This window comes from Plectrocnemia conspersa, unplaced genomic scaffold (genome assembly GCF_051122295.1).
Source record: "Plectrocnemia conspersa isolate PC_06_02 unplaced genomic scaffold, ASM5112229v1 ptg000009l, whole genome shotgun sequence".
Classification (NCBI taxonomy): Eukaryota; Metazoa; Arthropoda; class Insecta; order Trichoptera; family Polycentropodidae; genus Plectrocnemia; species Plectrocnemia conspersa.
The window spans coordinates 14903408-14924233 of record NW_028277173.1 but is presented as its reverse complement, the minus strand read 5'-3'; the positions used below and the strand labels follow the sequence as shown (position 1 = coordinate 14924233).

The following is a 20826-nucleotide window of genomic DNA, read 5'->3' as shown; positions in this document are numbered from 1 at the left end:
GGTTATATGTTGAACACTTTCACACGACCAGTCGCAAAGTGATCGTTGTCCTTAACTACGATAAAGCTAATTCAACAAATAAATTGAACTGACGATAGCACAAAAATTCAAATCGCTCGTAATATAGGTATTGACTTCACTGTTATGTGTCGAGTGGCATATTTCATTCAGCAAACAAGCAAATATATTCATCAATGTGCCAAATTACCTGTACTTTAGAAAGCAATTATCTTATTTGAGTAATAGAAAATGAAATAATTCGTAGTAAGATAAACATGACAAAAAAGTATCGCTTTAATTATAATATTATCTACACATTTAAAAAATGTGGGATAGAACCGCCGAAAAATGTTGTTATAAATAAAAATAATAAATTATACAATTATCCAATTTAATATTGGATTATATTTTTTTCTGCCTTTAAATTAATTAGTGTTTTTGTCAAAAAAAACACTAATGATAAATATAGTATCAATTAATTAGCAAAAAATATATATTTTATACACATAGAGAATACATTTAATACATTTAGTACAAGTATTAATTTATTTTATATATATTGTATATGTATATATACATAAATGTACATATATATTACATCCTTTGTAATATGGGTATCGTATAATAAATATACGGAGAGCTGTTAAGGTTTGCCGCAAGTTTTTGTCTCCATTTATCCGAACAATAGGTTTCCGGATTTATTTTGCTTCAATTTTCGCTATGGTGTGAACGAGAAGGAAAAGCGCAGAACTGGATACATACAATTCCACCCTCCGGAGGGTAGTAGGCTTTCAGGTAGAGTCAGTTTCGGTCGCATCTCCAGACGCTACTATATCTGAAAAAATAATTATTATTATATTATAATAAATTGCCAGATTGTGGCGATAAATTAGAGTTATTAAACAACATCGTTTTCATCGTACGCGAATAGATAATAAAATTTACTGACGATTCAAATGTGTAGTTAAACGTATAGTGTTCAACATTATACTCGTACATACAAACAGCTGTATCGGGTGAGTCTATATCTAACAGGAAATTATCAATAAGAGCATTAATACTGTGTCAATTGATTGTAATCTAATATGTACTGTAAAACAAATTTATAAAAAGTAAGGTATTTATCCAATAAAATAATATTTAAAAACTGTTTTACATTACATTTATAATATTGTATTTTCGTTACATATCATCTGGTAAACCGAGAAAATTTCTGGTAGTGATAGAAAATTAATCAAAATATATTTGTTCAATATTATCAATAGATATTATATTACATCTTATCAATTGTAGATAAAAGCGATTTTCAGTAGAATGAAAACGCACGTTCCGGAAAACGAGACGTGCTTTATATAAGATTCCTTTTATGTACTAAATTTCCCGATAACGATGTAACGTTAGGAAAATCTTTTGTTAGATTTTGCTACAAATTAAAAATATATAGTTTATGAAATAGTTAAAATCTTAGAATAATATTTTAAAGGCAATTTCCGATGGCAATTTAATTTACGATAAGATTGACATATACCATTTAATTATTTAAAAATTGCTTTATGATGCAAAAATAAATAGTTAGTACTTTTATTACTATTACTATTTTTAATTATAGAATCTAGTCACAACATAAAAATATATATTTAACCATATATGATTTTTTAGGTAGGTTAGAATTTAATCATATCTAATTTGAAAAGCAATTAAAATAATAATAAAAAATAACTAGATAATAGTAATGAATAACTATTTAAAGTATTAATATTTTAAGTCGTTTTTTATTTATAATATTTATTTTTTAAGATCGATAATATAAGCTATTAAAAAAATAAAGAAATAATTATGTAATCAATATATTTATCTAATTAAAAATTGTTCCTATATTTAATTTTTCTGATTTTCAATTACATTTTATCCAATTACAGTAAAAACCTGATACGTATATAAGCAATATTATAATAAACCCATTTCTAGAGTGGCTGATTAAGTACGTATAACATAATTATTTGTGTTCGCGATTGGGTAAAAACTACATGGATTTCGATGAAACTGTGCAGCGGGGTTGAGAGATTTCTCAAGATTTTTAAAACTTTAATATCAAAGGAGTTAATAAAAATTGTAAGCTTAACACTTATTTTAATTAAATTACTTTTATCTCATATAAATTAATGTATTATTATTGAATGCATTAACATTTAATATGAATAGTATAGCAATATTCCTAAAATAAATGTCGTCTTTTTTAACGTAAGTCATTTGTGCTTTGGCCCTTCATACCTGTGTACGTATTTTGCTTTATATGTTTTAGTGCATATCAGGACTATACATTACGATATTTAAAAACATTATAAGATAATAACCATTATTGTAGCGTACTTTCTTCATGTGACTCGGCTCATGCACGCGCGAATGTATGTGTGTAAAAATTGGAAAACTTGGCGTTCACTGTTTTAACGAAAAGCAAGGAACATTCCTGCAAGGTTTTATCTCGTCAACCATATTCATTCAGACCTTGTTCCTTCCGACTATCGTTTATTTCTATCGATGCACAACTTCCTAAATGAAGATAAATGCAGACGATGTGGAAAGTGGTATATCAGAATATTTTGAATCAAAGCCTCCAATATTTTATGCTAATGGAAATAATATTAAAATGTCCGAGAGATGGGAGAAGGTTATATCTATAAAAATAAATTATATGCTGAAGCATTAAAATTTAAAATATACATTTTAATTAAAAAAACGACATTCATTCCGCGATTATTTAATATATTAAATCAATATTTTCGATAAAAAATCTATAGATAAAACTTTAACCAAATAATAATGTTACTCGATAAATACGTATTATTAATCATATATGTTACTTATTATTTACTATTAAATTATTAGTACAATAAAACCCATCATTATAACGAAGAAGTGGTACTTGAAACATATTACTTGTTCTGATGAAAAGTGGAAAATTGCTATTTCGCGATAAAGGTTGAGAGTTTTATTAATATTACTCTTACTTCTACCTGAATTTTCACAATATATTACTTTATATAAACATATAATTCTCATAATGTATTATGTTTTTATTATATTAAAATACACTTGAACCCATGACCTGAGAAATCTTCGTGTCTGAATCGAAAAAAATGCTAAAAATACACACCTCTTAAAAAACAAATCAATTATCATCACATCTACAAAGCCAATACATTTGGTATTCACGAGTGTCTTCGGTACGTGTTTGTTATTACAATAAGGTAAAAATTTTAACAATTTGTCACACATGGTGATGTGTGTGTGTATTCTTTGCGATTTAGAGATGGTTATGGCAGCTTCGCCGCACCATGGACCCGATTCATCTGCTTAATTTATAAATAGTAATTCAGTCGTTCCTGTGTGGCGTTTCAACATACACACATGCGGCCTGGCAATTTCCGGTAAAAGAAAATTTATACGATATCGAGTAAAAAAGAGCTAATATTGGTTTTTTAAAGACGTTTTTTATTAAGATGAATATTCAAATCATTCGTTAGCGTTTACTTAAGTGTGTATGAAACGAGATATAAATACTCACAGTAACACTAAAACGTAAACAAAAGTTAATTATAACCATACACTTACACCATTATTTTAATAGCTCATTAAGTAAAACTTCTACATATATCAAATTATTAAAATACTTGAATATTGCTTTGATTTTTTTATAATATCAAAACTAAAAAATCAATAATTAATATTTTTGTATTTTAATGCTAAGATTTGTTCTATAAATTATGCTACTTACATTTTTACTAACTTTTATTTTCACTTGATTTCCACTATCGTATATTTTACCTAAAAATAATATAGGTCATGTGAATATTATAATTAAATTGCTTATTATAATTAAATTATATGCGATGGTAAAACGTACCATGCAAAAATATGTCAATATTAATAACAAAATATATTTTTTTCATAGTTGAGAATATCTGAATTTACGTACGTTCGATTTCATTATAGGCAAATACTATAAATATGCCCACATATACATATATTTATATGTGTATATTAACATAATTATTAGACACATGAGATCTTCGGAAATTTAAATATAGATAAATGGAAGCGATTTTTTCTTTTATTTCCGCTGGAGCCTGCGTGACGTGACTGATGTTGCAGCAAGGTTGTATTGTTAGTGTTTTTAAAATGTTCGTGTCATTTCCAATATCGATAGATAAAAGGTTTGCTAAGTGATGCATTTCCTCTGTGCAAAATAAGAAAGTAAAAAATAAAAAAAATTGAGGAAATCCCTTTTAAATGCGTTTAACGATCAATGATTTTTTTTATTACCAAATTCTACACGAAACGGTTAACTAAACTGTGCTTTATAATATAACATCGAAAAGAGCTTTGGTTACGATATTAAAAACTATCAAATTAAAAATAAGACTAGTAGAAAGATGACATATGATTATTTAGCTAACCAAAAACAACCCATGTGTATTATTGTAGATGCACCAATTCTTTACAAAACATTTTTTGAAACCAACGACTATTAAATTTCGAATATATCGTGTTTTGTATTTACATGTTTAGAATAACTTATATACACGTTTACATTAGAAATGGGATTATTCCTATTATTTCGTCAAAGCCTCAAAAATTAAAATTGGCACTACTTTTTACAATTTAACAGAATGCTTCCAGCCGGAAAAAAATTAAAACTGATTTGTACACGTAAATATAACAATAATGGCTCTATAGTGAAAAATAAATATTTATTTAATACGCGCTGTCCGTTATTATTTACGTGACCTATAAAAATTAATGCGATAACTTCTTATCACTAAACATACATGCTTAATATTAACCAAAAATATTGTTTATAAACTGATAGCCACTGTCACGTGATACAAATTACCACATCGAATAAGTTTAATATTTATTTTTACACCATATTTAATTGCGTGTATTTTTACAGAATATTTGCAATTAAAATTGCATAAAACGCTTAAGTGTTATATGCACTGACCACTCAACGCGATAGCAGAAATCCTTGCGAGCACCTAAAGTTTTGTTTCATTTAATACAATCTACCACGTGCGCTTGGCACGCGCGCCAATTTATTCTGCATAATAATACAATAATCTATTTTTATTGTATTTTATTAATATTTATAATACTTCCATATATGAGCTAAATGCCTCCTAATACATTCGCTACCATTTTTATATAGATATAAAGTTTCTTACTATAGAACTTTAAATGCGTAACAATCCAAATATATTAATAAACCAATAAGAAAATAACCAAAGCTGCTGTTTCCTGGGCAGCAAATAAAAAAACGTGATTTTAAATATGGTACAATGTGGCTTGTTATAAAACTTGTAAACAGTCTAACATTTAAACGATGGGTAAACTACGGCCCGTAATTTAGGATTAGATTTTTAACGTCTTTAAATTTCAAAGTTGAGCGCTATAATGAGTAAAAGTCGAGTTGCAAAATATGACGGCATGTGGTGCTCCTATTGCTTAAAGATAATATAATATTTTAAAAACCATTTAAGAATATTTAATGTAGTTATTAATATAATATTGTATTATTATTTTAATTTATGAGAGAAAACTTCACTTTAACAATATTTAAAAAATAAAAACATGAAATTTATGTTCATTATAAATACTATTCATTAATGTAACACATAGACGAAAACATTGTAAATTTTTATTTATTGATTGAATTACTTTTAGGTATGGAATGGAGACGAGTTTGCGAGTGAGTTGATTTAAAATCTGCTCTCTCGGTCTTCTATAAAGTGCAACATTGTGCATTTGAACAGTTCTTTACATATCCTAGATGATTTTCTGCTGAAATAATTTTATTGCTAAATATAGAGCACTCTTTTCATAAGTTATGGAAGCGATTAGAGCAACCGTCTATTCTCGAAGAATTTTGGCCATTAAGAGCTCAGCTCTTTATATAATCTGAATTAGATAAAAATAATATTTTGTAAAGAATAGTTCATAGGATATATGTATGCGATTTAGAAAACATTTTTTTAATAATCAATGACCGATTTAATGTATATTGCCACTCCTTGTTAATAAAATTACGTAATATATTTTTATTACCTTGATATATAAGAAACTGGCTAATTTTTTATATTATCGGAAAACTTGCAAATTAAATCAAAACTCATAAAGAAGACAAAAGATTTTTTTGTTTGAGTTCCTTCTTTTGTAATACTTAAACAGTTAAAGTAAATAGTTAAAGTTTAACTAAACAGTAAGAAACTTGAATATTAGATATAAGTACAAGTTGTACCGTACAATACACTTGTCATGTAAATCGTTCAAGTTTCAACCTTCTTTCTATCGACAGTTATTATTTAAATATAACATGGTGTATTTATGCGTCAACTGGTACAATTAGAACGACAATTGAAAATGCACAACCTCATAAACGACGACCTTGTCGGAATCTATTCACAAGAATCCAAGAATCAAGTGCACAAGAAACCCTATGGGAATTAACGATTACCTTGATAGTTTTATCGAATGTGTGCTCTCGTATGATCGCAGCCATTTGATATATTTCATTGACTGAATTACCATATTAAACGGGACAATGGGTCAATGTAAAATAAAAGACCGATGAAAATGAAAATTCGAGGAACGCTAGATAACATTTGTATACAATTTTATTTATAGAAACTCTTGTTTCACATAGCTTTAGCTTAGCAGCTAATATTTTTCCCGAAAAGTGTTTCAATTGTCTTTGCAAAAATATTGTGATTACTACAACGTATGTAATAAAAACTCATTATCTGTTTATTTATAATTACTGGCGGCAGAGCCAGTTTCATCATGTGATATACAAAAATTAGTTTTAAATGTCTTAAGACAAAAAATGTGCTTCTTTTTTAAATGGGATACCACCGTGAGAAAATGTTTTTTGCATATTAAATCAAAGTACCCGGCAAAATCAGAAAGATTAAAAGTATCCGTCGCAAAGGGTAAATACGACAATCTGCTTAAAAAACTACCCAACGGCCAAACTTTTGTAATTGGCCGTTCTACCGAAAGGGATCGAAAAAATCTCCATAGTTATAAATATTGGAACGCAAAAAACCAACGATCCCTACTAACACTCATACGTGTATATTCACCTTCGAGCTCAAGGCATCAAAACTTCAAAAGCTCTTCAACTTGGACCCACTATGCAACCCTGACACGGAGGTTAAAATAGTTTTATATTTTATTGGGTCGGTGATTAGTGTATGTTGATTAATTTATAAAATGATCAAATGTTTAAATATATTTTAAAAATATAGATTTGATATAAAAATGTTGTGATTGAAATATTGTAAGGTATTTATATGGATAGAAAATAACCTGTGCTAAATGGTAACATTGTTGTTCTGCTATGACGCATTGGGACCTGTCATGTCACAATTATTCTTATAACATATTTATAAGATTATTTCTTAGTATATTTTTTATTTTTATTAACATAATTATTCATCATTATAGAATTATTATATTATAACTATATAATAATGCATGTGCAATTTTAATCATATAACGATTTACTGCAAACTGATATTGATATATTATATTATCTGTCTCGTAAAGTGTAGATTATAACACAATACTAGTCACAGATCATTGTTATTTTCAATAAATCACATACAATTGAAACGAAACCTTATACATGTCAACTATTTTGACAATATATATTTCAATTTTACGGTTTAGATAGAAGGATTGTTGGTGGTGACAGAAATGCTAATGTGTACAGCTTGAACAAGATTAATACCGTGTCTTATATAGTGATTATCGGTTTCAATCCGGTAGGCGATGGCAATAAATCATTTTGGGTTATTTGCAGATACCGACTTAACGAGAGTCACCTTCGAAACCTTGGACTAAATATTATAGCGAACAATTATTCTATTGTATAAGGGTATTCAGGTGGACAGTTTCCGTGTGCACTATCCGCTTTAGGCTAAACTTCATCTATGGAAAATATTTATTATCTGCAATATCCTGATAGATAATACAATTGATACTTTATGATCAACGGCAACAAAGACATGTCTTTATTAATGTGTAATACTACACATTTAATCTAGAAACATTTGTTTTGTTATAGAACGTATCACAGTTTTAAATAATACTAATAACGACTAACTAACTCAAAATACATTTTCACCGGTAGATATATATATATTTTTACTAGTGAAAATATAATTTATCTAGCAGGTGTTATATAGCGTCCAGTAAAAATCGAATAAAAGAAGGATATCTAAACCGAATTTTGACCAATAGTAGGGCGCAAAATCAATTATCCCTTCTCAAAAGTAAAAAATCCACGTCAAAAGCAATAAAATCGTACCGTCACGATTTTATTACTTTTGCCGTGAACAAAAGCCGACACGATTTTATTACTTTTGACGTGAATTTTTGCCTTCTGAGAAGTGATAATTGATTTTTCGCTCTACTATTTACCAAAATTCGGTTTAAATACACTTTGACTAATACTCTCATATTAGAAGTCCGTAGTAATATCATAGTGTAATATAAAATTACAGACAAAATGTGGAACAATATGCGAGTTGCGACGTTTCTCCTGATAATTGAGTTTCTTAGTAGTTTCTGATAACCGAAAACTGAAAAAAAAAATATCCATTAGAATTACCGTATTTAGATGAGATGATTCCTTATTTATTTTTTTGTAATTTGCACATTAATTATACTTTGATTAGCAGGATATGCCAGTGATGACTAATAATCGAAAGACCTAGTTTTTAATCCCATATGAACTTTTGTGTTCTTCAATTTCTATATGTCTGAGAGACTGATAATAATGATTATTATATAATTTTAATTCCGATTGATCAACACGGAGGTTTTCCTAGATTTTTCAAAATCTCACTGACAATATCATGATACATAATGTTTCTTCTCGAGAAGTTCTCGAAAAAAATGTCAAATCAAGAATTCTCATTTCTCGAGAAAATTTCTAAAGATTTTTTTATTATATAAAAATAAATTTGAACGAATATTTTTAAAATGTTTACAACCACTGCTCTTTTTTTAAAGCTGCATAAGTAAATTGGGTTTCGTGTCTAGGGGTCTAAGAATGACAAAAAAATGCTTACAAATTTTTAACATTCGAATTATTTTAGCTTCAGTAATAAAAAAATACTCTCAGATAAGAAACCTTTCCGAAGGTGTTCGTGCCAGATGTTTGAAAATATGCATACATTCGCGGAAGGTTGAAATTATTTGAATGACCAACAATTTTTTGCAATTTACTATTACTCTAACCGGCCGGTGAATTTATCTTTGCTTTGATGATCTAAGAACCCGATCCGATAAGGATAAATTACGCATGTAAATTAGCAGAATGCAAAACGATTTAGGGCTATTTTTATTTTTCGATTATCCAAAAGCAATTTTTTATATTGTTTTTGTAAAGTAGCAACCGTTGTTATTGATAATTGGCTCACCCCTAATATTTTCTTAAGCAAATATTACAAAACGTATCGCTAGCTGAAGGATATGTTCCATACAACCTATAACAGTGAAGTCAACAAATTGTCTCGGATTGTGAGGCAAATTTTCGGTCTGACGTCAAATTATGAATAAATTGATTTAGCTTCTACTTACTTTATTAAGATGCAAATCAGTGGCAAAATCTTCATATAAGATAAGTTTCAGTAATAGTATTCCTTTCCAGTATTTATCGATCCCTAAAATGTATAGTTAAAAATATACAAAAAATATTTTGTAAGTTAGAATATTTGATTATAATTTTCATTCGACTCATAATAAGATGTATTGTTATAAATGTTAATAGTGGTAACGAGTCACGATTATTATTAGTCATGTACATATTAATTAAAAGGTGAATAAATTCTCCATTTATATCCATTAAATACGTTTAAAATAAAATAAAAATCGTTAATCCATTATCGACATTGCACATCGAATATTAATTGCTTCATAACATCACGCAATTATATTATTTATATTATATATTTGATATACTATTTTATATTCACATGTTTTCTTTTGATAATTGAAACATAACAAATATTTTTCTGGGCATCCATAACAAAAAAACCCTGCAAACTTAAACACAAACAAATTATATTTATAGCCAATAATTACATCCTTGATTAATTCGATATGATCGCAGTGTGTAATTTTATGCAATTAATTAGGCAGTAATTACATAGCAATGACATTTACATTGACACGTTAAATCGATTATCATCTTATTTTTTTTAGAGTTGCTTATATACGAGTGATATATTATTTTACTGAAAATGAAGGTTAAGGCGAAAACTTATGTATTAATAAAGTTTATTTTAACAATGTTATGTAATTAAATAAATTAAAATAATCTCCAAATATTTTTATAGTAGTTGAATAAATTAATATATTAATTACATATTTTTGTCAAATGTGTTATCTAATTATTGCAAAACATTTATTGGTAATCCCGAAATGAATGTCTCTTTTTTAATAAAACTAAAAATTACTTTATACGTTTTTTTTTATTTTAATGATTTAAAATATAATTCTTTTCTAAATATATAACTTTCTCATTTGGTTAATATTTTTAATTTCATTAACATATTGGAGGATTTGGTTCAAAATATTTCAATTTTCATGTCTTTTGCATTTTGGATTTTTTTCTATACTAAATTAGATGAAATAAAACCTACCAAATCTTTGATTTTATTAAGAGTTAATTGTGCCACATTGCATTGTCGTGTTGTAAAACTATTCCACTTCTGTTAACAAGTGCAGACTTCCTCGTGCACAATATTAGCTTGCTGTTATTGTTTAGCCAGTTTTAAGAGTTTCGTACTGCAAAATCCCTTTGCACACAAATTATTTTTTTGAGCTCGTGCTTCACTTCGATTTTGTTTCTTGTCTTTTGGATAATCGATGATTGTTGTCAACTCCATTTTTCATCTCTGGTAATCAAATAATCGAAAAAAGCGATTCAGCTCCAAGATTCAGAAACTCTTGGGATATGTGGATACGCGCTGAAATGTTTTCAAGCCTTTCTAATCTTTTGAATGTGTTGCACTATTCAATTGGATTGATTTAGTATTGAAACAAGCTGATGGATAGTTTGAGTAAGATTTGCTTCCATTTCTGCAGCCATTTGCTTTCTTTTCTGGTCTCCTTATCATCCAAAACTTTTCTTGATATCATGATTTTCTGTTCGAAGATTTTTAAAGCATCTTTTACATTTAACGTTATCTAATGAATCACAAACCATTTCACAAATATTATTAATGGCCGTAATTGTCATTCATATAACATGGAATTTTGTATAAATTGTTTACTTGGTAAAAATCGTGAATTTTTGAGCTCATTTTTTATTAAATGTTGCTATGTGGATTTGAGATGTGCACCAACACAGATTTAACAAAAGAAGTATTCGGGTATAAGCGGCCCAATATGACTGACTGTTACCACTTAAATTAAAAAAAAGACATTCATTTCGGTATTATATAATATATATTATTTGCATATAACTGACAAGATAATAACTGGTCTTTACAATAAGTTTTTAGGCTGTTTTTTCCGTATGTTTTTTATATTAAAATATTTCGTTCAAAACAAAATAGCGGTACTTGAGTACGTCGTAGGATCTTGGAATATTGTTAATTTTACAGATCTTCTTAACGCTGCCTAACTAATTATTAATATTCAATATTAAAATTGTATAAAATAATATATTTACATATACATATGTTTGTACAATTCAATAATGTAATTAAGAACATATTTCATTTATGTATTTATAGATACAATGTATATAATTTTCAGATATTTATCAGATTTTTAGTAAAATTTAATATCCATATTTATATTTAAAATAACATTTTGTCAAAATATTTTTATATGTAATTAGTGTTTGAACTTTTAATTAATTTAAAAAAATCATACAAATTTAAGCATATCTTCGAATTTTTGCCGTACATTTACCGTATTTCATTAATTATGAAAAATAGTATCAATTATTCAATGGCCGCCTCTAGAACTCTTGCAGTAGTCGATCCTTTAGATGACTTTTTCGTATATTTCGAGCGATATTTCGGCTATAACTTGGCGGATGCTGGTTTTTAGGTGCTCCAACGTTTCAGGTTTGTCGGCGTAGACACGACCGTTAAGGTAACCCCATAAAAAAATTCAACGGTATTAAATTAAATCAAAATTAACATTTGACACTGAACACGCGTGATTATTAACAGGTGTCTGATTTACAGTACTGCCAACATAGGAAGCTCGAATTGTATTTATATATATATATATATATATATATATATATATATATATATATATATATATATATATATATATATATATATATATATATATATATATATATATGTGTGTATAGTATGCCTTAAATCTAAATTAATAATTTTCATTAGTATATTGTCTGTGACTCATAGGAAATAAATGTGTCAGTTTAAAATCCAAATCTGATTCCTAGAAATCTTAATAAATTGGGTATTTACGAGTTCATATATATGTATGTATTAGGCAGTATATGTATACATAATTATAAACCTGTTTTCTATAACATCCAAAAATTTTGATAACAAGATCTTGAATGGTCAATGTTTCTTTCTAGATCACTTGTCCTTAATTATGGGCTAGAAATTTGACACTATGAGGAAGACTTTCATATTCTGAAACATAATGCGAACTGACGTCTACAAGACATATTCTACATCGATACATAAAAAGCAGCCGGACAAATGCACCTTGGGCAATAAATAAATAAAAAATAGAAAAATATGCTTTATATAGTATTGAGTGTCTTAATAAAATAACACTAAATCATATTTAAAGCAAACAGTGATTATATATTTCTTCAAACGTAACAACAAGAAAAAGTATATAATTTAATAATAAAAGTATATCAATTTCACATTGTTTAATTCTCATTTGATTTATAACGTTATACATTGATAATGTAACGAATTTACGTTACATAATAAATTAATTAATTATACAATAAAAAAATAATTATTGCATTCATGACAAAAGTAAACAACATCTATCTTAATTAACTAGATTTTTTTTGTATTTCAAGGAAGTTTAAATGAAATTTTTGTGTGCTTAGCATAAATGCATTTCCTAAAACATTTTTTCTCTATTAAATAATAATATAAGCTATTTTACTAAATGGTAACAGTTACATATCAACTGATAAACAGTAATAATTAATAAAATAGTATATAAACTGAAATAAATAATTATTAAATATTAATTAATTGTATAAATAAATTAAAAAATATGTTTCATAATTTATTTTTATAAATAATTATTTTAATATATATTTTTTTAATCACAGGTAATTATTTTATTTTTTATTTATTTCTACGTCGTTGTAGCGCTACTGAATTAATTCAAGATATTTTTTATGTATCTTGTATGATTGAAAAAAGGTTTAATATAATATTACACATCATGCAATTAAGCATAACGTAGTAGAAGCGAGAGAGATATATAAATGGGAGTATAGAAATAGTCAAGGGTTCATTCGTGACGCGATCTTCGCACAGAGAACTTGCTTTATAGCTATCTTTATATAATACAATAATAATAATTAATTATAAAAATAAATACCTTATCGTTTTTCGAATATATGATATATTGTTGTGAAAAACAGTGAAAATATACAAAAATGTCTGTGTCTGATTTATCGCCGATTGTCAACTTTAAAAACGATGGAGATCATTTCATCAACTACTCGGTAAATATAATATAAACATAAGATTTGTTAATTTATATCAGCACGAATTTCCACTAATATAAAATTGCACAAGTTGAATACCTTGATGACTATTGCATAATAAATTTATTAAAATTTTATTTTATTTTATAAACATGTTAATAAAAACTTGATATTTCACGCAAAGTTTGTATATATTAAAATTGCAAAATTAATACATATTATGCATGATAATAATCAAAAATTGCTTCATTTAAACCTGAACTGACATTATTGATCTAAAATATTTTAGTTATATACTATCAGTATATAATGAATCTGTAACAAAAATAGTAAGATGATTTTTTAACAGTTATTACTAATAAATTCGACTTATTCGTTATAACGATGCTAATAATAAGTTAAAGATAAACATTATTAATGAAACAATAAAGTTTTATATCAAATATTTATTTACCAAAGATTTTATTAATAAAATATTTTAATTCCAAAAATGATTTAGAATATTTAGCATATTTTCATTATTATATATGAATTGTATTTTACAAAAATATACATAATACATTATTGTTATAAGTGTACTTACGTACATAAACTCTTACGTACTACCTAATAAAAGGTATTATAATAGATAACTGAAACAATAAGAAAATAAAGATAATATATGTTTATTACTATAAAAAGGCTATGTTATAAATACCACGAACAATTTGCATAGTGATTAAAGCTTGCAATAAAAGCATAAACACAATAATAATCGTATATACCACGTTCACTCTCTATTCTAAGAAATTAAAATCATTCATAATAAATAAATATAATAAATAACATAGCTTCCTGACATAACTGATGTGTATAATTAAAAAAATAACTAAGAACGACACTCAACAATGGAACTTGACATTCGAAATAGTATTTTCTAGACAACGGACAAACAACTTTCGCTTAGATTGTGATCTTATTGGCACAAGAATTACATGCAAAAAATCATACACAACAGCTTCTCGAGTAACGAGATTATATTTTTTTATATTTCGCACCACAAAGTCATGGCAACACCGTGGTTTTACATTTTCATGACTTTGAACTTGCCTTCTGTCAATAGGCAAAGATGAAAAAACGCATTACGGTCGGCGGCAAATCATATACGATTATATTATGTAATTATTATTACAAAAAAAGGACTAAAAAATAAATGAACGCATTGAACTTGCAAACGAGTGACCTTCGTTTTTTATTCTTCAAACAATTCGATTTTACAATTACGTAAGTCAGAAAAAAATCATTACAGTCATTACGGAAGTGTAACAAGTTCACAAAACCCAGTTTTGTGTTTTAATTATATTAATTGTTTACACTCGATTAATTAATACAACAAAAACACGAAACAACTTTTAACAAAAAAGCTCATAAAAGCTTTGGTGAACTTTTTCTTTAATTTATTAAAAAATAAAAATAATTTTATCTTTAAAATTATTAATATTTAGTACTAGGTAAATTAAACTCGTTTTGCTGAGCAAATTTGGTTCCTAACGAATTAAACATTATTTAATCAAATAAAAAAAATGCATTACATAACTAAGATCAAGGTTTGAGTGATTCAACAATGACATTTGTCAGTCATGGTTATTAGTTTTTTTTCTTACGATTTTTTACGATACATTAAACGTTATCGATCATTTAAATTGCCAACTTTTTATGTAGACCAAAAAAATAAAAACAATTTATTATTATATAAAAATAATTATTGTAATTATTTTATAAAACAAATGATCATTTATTTTATTATCGTTATCGGTTTTTTTCATTTCAATTTGACGCACCTTTTACACTCAAACGTTTTACGAAAATTAAATTGCAGGTATGATTTAACTTTAAATTTAAAGTAATATTTTAGAATAATTGCTTAACTAAAAGATACTGCCATTCATTTTATTTATTAAATATACTATTTTTTAATAACTGCGGATAATAATATCGGATAATATTATTAAATTATATAAAATTATTAAAAATGTGTACCTCTTTAACAATGTGACCGAATTAGATTTTTTATTAATGTTTAATATTTATATTCGAAAAGAAAAAACAACAAATGATATTTTGTGTTAATAATTGTAATCCTTTGTTTTTTCTTCACTTTTGATTTAATTGCTTTTATCCACAAGCTAAATTTTAAAACGCTTGCTTAAAGTCAATAGAAAATTGTTACGACATATCTAATTATTTTGCATTAAAAAAATTAGGGTCTGTTTTCATTGGGTAAGTAATTTGTTTTAAGTTGGTTAATAATTTAATTTAGCAAGCAATCATTTTAATACTGATTTATAACTTTATTGCACGTTTAATAATTTTATAATTTTACAGTAATAATCAAAGGTTAGTTTTTACTCAGTTATTATTTGGTATTTTAACAGAGAAACAATAAGAAATGCCTTTTAAAAATTAAACAAAATATTTAGTCTTCCGAATAGTATTATAACTATAACTATGTATGTACATATGTATATCACATATATTAAAAATTCATTGTTTTTAGTTTTGATATTGTCGCTATCTATTTATTAATTTGTGACGAAATATTCTTAAAATAACTATTTAATATTTTGCTCGTTTTTGGAATAATCTATGAAATTAATATGAATATTATCTATTGAATTAAATTATCAATGAAAAGTAATTCATTTTCGTTTTATACTATAGAATTCACTGTTTGTAAAAATATATTTGTTTTAAATTGATACATAGAAACAGTTTTTAATAATCTTATCATACATTTTAGAGCAATTCTACAATTAATCTAATTTATTTTTCAGCTCGAGAGCGCCCTCAGCTCCAAACTATCAAATCTATCGCTTGACTCAAAAATACTTACCATGTCCACACCTGCAGCCGCTTCTTCACCAGCGCATTCAAACAATTTACCAGCGGGTTTGAAGTACAAGAAAATAGATAAAAAAGACAGGATGAGAGTTTTAGATTTTTTGAAAGAGCGATTCTTTCACGACGAACCGTTGAATTTTGAAATCAAACTTTTGCAAGATAAAAACGACAGATGCCAAGAGTTAGAGGAATTTTGTTTGGATGCTATAGACGGAGGATACAGCACGATGATCGTTGACAGCAAAGACAAGATAATAGCAGTTGGCCTTTTTGGACTCAGTCGTAGAAGTGTAAGTGAATTTCTTTGAAGTGACAATAATTTTCCTTAACGTTGCGCGTGAGAGCTACTATAACAGGAAAAATCAAGCAATGGGTTTTCCCTTTAAATTTAAAAATAATCAAACTCAACCTTGATTGCTCTACCCATGCCTATTTTTTTGTTTAGAATTGTGGGTAATTTTTAGGATTGGCCCAGTTATAGGAAATAGGATTCATATTAGCCTTGACAGACATTCGCTTAAAATCTCAAGTTGACCGTTTTCCACAAACATCAATATCGTATCCTGTAGTATCATCAGAACCTGTTACTATCGAAGGCTATTTATGTAACCCCAGTGGCATTGATTACTCGTAGATATTCTTAGGACTCGCGTTACTAAGAGAGAGAAAATGAAAGGGCATCGTACAGCATATGAGTGCTGAATCAAGATCCTAATCGAATAAATAACAATGATCAAAGATACCTTGAAACGGAACTTTTAAAGGATACGCGACACCCGTGATCAATCGTGACATTGAAACTGTCGCCTTCGTTTCTTCGTAAAATAAACAAGTTACTCGGACACCGACAATCTGGATAGGTGACTGATGAATGAAATTTGATATAGTATTGAATTAACTTTTAATTACTAGCTTGACATGTTCTCGATGACATATTATGACAGTAAAATATATTGGTATCGTAGATTAAATGATACATTTAGTTTTGTCACCGGACTTCCAGTTACTTTTTGAAACGTACCAGCGCACGTTCTCTAAAGACCGTTTTCTGCTTTCAGTCACGATTTGTCCTGTTATTAAATAGAACATTGCACGGTGTCAATGCATATTGTTCAATTTCTGTAGGTACACTGCATCGTGTCGACCATCTGGCATGCAAAACGTCGATTTGCATAAAAAAAATGCTACGTTCTCCCTTTAAGCGTGCTTTTTGCTCATTTATCCATTTTGAGATCCATTTAGTTCTTTATCCCACGCTGACGCGAGATAATATGCTGCCTTGTACCTACGTGTGTACTTGCTCATCGATCGATTCAGCAGTTAAACGAGCTGTAAAGCTTATATTATAATGTCATATTTCGAGTTCATCAATTTGAACAATGGCAGGTCAAAAAACTTTTAGCCAAATTTACAAGTGTGTAATTTATTGAACCATAAAAACACGGACGTCATTTGGGGGGCAAGGTGACATTTGTCCCCCCCCCCCCTTGAATTTTGCTAGAAAAATGTATGTCAAAAACAAGGACGTCATTTGGAGGGGGGTAGGTGGGTACATTTGCATTCTTCCCCTTGAATTAAATCAGAGAAATGCACATCATTTAATGAAATCTAAATATTAAAAAAACGACCATTGACTGGCCAACTTTGCCCCTCCCCTTTGTACAAATAAGGTTTATAAAAACTGGTGATAAAGCTAGTCTCGGTATGTAATACACAACTAAAGGTGTTAAATGTCTAAGACATAAAAATGGCTTCTTTGTTAAAATAGGAACGTAAGAAAATATTTTTTTAAATTAAGCCAAATTACGCACCATGAATCAAAAATATGAAAAGAACAACTACAAATGCATTGAGAAGAGATAGCACATGCGAGATTGCCATCTAAACGGCCGTTCGTTATCGGCCAACGGTAATTTGTTTTAAAAATTTACCAACCTTTTATTTTTGGCTATCCCAGCAAAAGGAACGGAAAATAAAATCTTAAAATTCTGAATTCTTTCTCGGAAGCATCCAAGAACTTCAAGAAAGATCTCTCAAACTTGAACTAATTAATTTCGCACGAACTTGAACCAAGAGGAAGCTGACTCAACTTTGACGTCTGGAATTCAGAGTTGAATCGGAATACTTTACATATAAATAACATATACAAACTGTATATGACGATCTCAATTATTCACAAATTAAATAAGAAGCTTTGTCTAAAATAAATAAATAAATAAACACCTCAGACACGAAGGTCAGGACACATATTTTAACATTTTTTCTTTGTGCTTTGCAGGACGTCTTTGATGACTTCAGTGAAGGTTGTCAGCATCCAAGGTTCAAGAAAATCTTGCAGTTACTATACAAGATCAGCAAAGAGTCTGCCATATTTACCAAGCTGCCTGACGTAGATGTGGTCCTCGAAGTGAAAATTATATCCGTGGATAATTCCTACAGAGGTCAAGGACTGGCTCACCATTTGCTTTACCAAGCCAAGTAATTATATATTTTTTTATTTTCTTTAGGTTCTCCACCGCCTTAAACAGTTCATCGAGATCCGTCTATCAAATGCTTGTTTGTAATATCATAAATGTACATACATATTATACAAACATGTTTTTTTATATAAATACCATGTGCGTAGTTCAATGATTAATTCCGCATTATATTATATAACATAATAATAAGATAAATTAATACAGCTAACGGACACTTTGCGAGTGCATTATAAACTAATGCGATATACAGTATAATTAACAAATATGCATATAAATTCTCAATTATTTATGAAACTGAGTGCATCATACGCTTTTTATATATTTAATGTAACACACACCGACAGATAATGTAAATATTAAATACTTATTCGTAATTATTGAAAAAGTAAACATTTATTTCATAGTATCTATCACAAGTTTCGGTTCAGTTTAAGTTAGTTCCAGGACGAGTTCAGTTTGTTCAAATACATTTCATATTTGTTTAAATAAATTTCATGTATATCGAAACATTATAGCTTAACACATAAGTGGTCAAATATTTATTAATATATTTAAGACACGACTGCCTGCTCTTGCACTCACATTCGAATAATTTCTGTATTACGACATCTTTGCCAATTTATGGCGTGTATCAATCCAATCAATATATCTTTTCGGAGAAATATACAATGCAATTGAGAAAGTCACGTAAAAATCAGGAAATCCGTTATTGAAATAATTGCCGAAATACAGAAATTGATACAAAAAGAGACAATTCGAATTATTATTTTGCAATATAATAAGACATATCAAAAGTCAGGTTCCGGTGAGTATATATATATCATTCGATGTTAAATAAACGATAAGTCAGAATACATGTTGGAAAGTGGGTTATATGGTACATACATATGGTTTCGAATGGTTTTGAATAATGGATGTAATTTTCGGAAAAAGCTTTCATTTCAGAGTCACCTGATTTTATTAATATGCATTCAATGAAACTAGTTATTTTAATTATTAATTTTCTTTTTCCAGAGAAATTGCCAAATCGAACGGCGTCAATGTGCTCAGGTGCGATTGTACAAGCGCATTTTCCGCAAAAGTAATGGAAAAACTGGGATCGACGAAAATTTACGGGTTGAAATACAAAGACTACAAAGTTGACGGAAAAATTATTTTCAATCCCAAAGCACCACATGACGAAGTTACCGTTTACTATCACAAATTTTGACTCAACCTTAAAGATATTCAAATTAGCAATCGACAGGGTAACAATTATTATAGTATTTTATGCGGCTAATGTGATGTCTATCATAAATTATATTTAACTAAATAGTACGGTATATTGTATGCTTTAAAATAAATTATAGTGTAACGTTATATAATATTAAACGCAAAACATCTTCTTAAATTCTTATGAATGGGGAAAAACATAATTATTTATTTATTATATAAAACATTGCATATACTTATATTATGTTCGTTTATTTTTATAAATATTATTTAATCTTAAATAATTAAACTATTCTTAAAAAACAATTTATAAATTAAAATTTATAAAATATACATATGCATTAATAAAATTATAAAAAAAAACATATTTTTATTATATAATGTTTATTTTGTATGACATATAAACATATTATCTAAAAAAAAACACATAATTGTGGATTAATGAGATAAAATTATAATTATAAGAAAGTAAATCTTCTTCAGCAATCAACACATTTAATT

General features: G+C 27.6%; 1 protein-coding gene across 4 annotated transcripts; it reads left to right on the top strand.

Annotated features, from left to right (window-relative positions):
• Positions 1 to 993: 993 nt before the first annotated feature.
• Positions 994 to 20562, top strand: LOC148232008 (arylalkylamine N-acetyltransferase 1-like). 4 transcript variants are annotated; one of them, XM_088193094.1, is made up of 4 exons: positions 994 to 1016; positions 16567 to 16923; positions 18912 to 19111; positions 20128 to 20562. In XM_088193094.1, exons 2-4 carry the CDS (start codon positions 16627 to 16629, stop codon positions 20321 to 20323), a joined length of 693 nt encoding a protein of 230 aa, XP_088049220.1. In that variant the 5' UTR covers positions 994 to 1016; positions 16567 to 16626; the 3' UTR covers positions 20324 to 20562. The 4 variants fall into 4 exon arrangements, with proteins under 4 accessions (XP_088049220.1, XP_088049218.1, XP_088049217.1 ...); XM_088193092.1 differs by lacking the exon at positions 994 to 1016 and adding an exon at positions 3126 to 3248; XM_088193091.1 differs by lacking the exon at positions 994 to 1016 and adding an exon at positions 3321 to 3428.
• Positions 20563 to 20826: the final 264 nt, after the last annotated feature.

What these genes read in the sequence shown, in the direction of transcription:
- LOC148232008 (XM_088193090.1), top strand. Translation starts at nt 13,703, where the DNA reads ATGTCTGTGTCTGATTTATCGCCGATTGTCAACTTTAAAAACGATGGA. An exon ending in ATCATTTCATCAACTACTCG is followed by an intron (nt 13,772 to 16,566) that starts GTAAATATAATA and finishes TTTATTTTTCAG; the next exon opens with CTCGAGAGCGCCCTCAGCTC. An exon ending in TTGGACTCAGTCGTAGAAGT is followed by an intron (nt 16,924 to 18,911) that starts GTAAGTGAATTT and finishes TGTGCTTTGCAG; the next exon opens with GACGTCTTTGATGACTTCAG.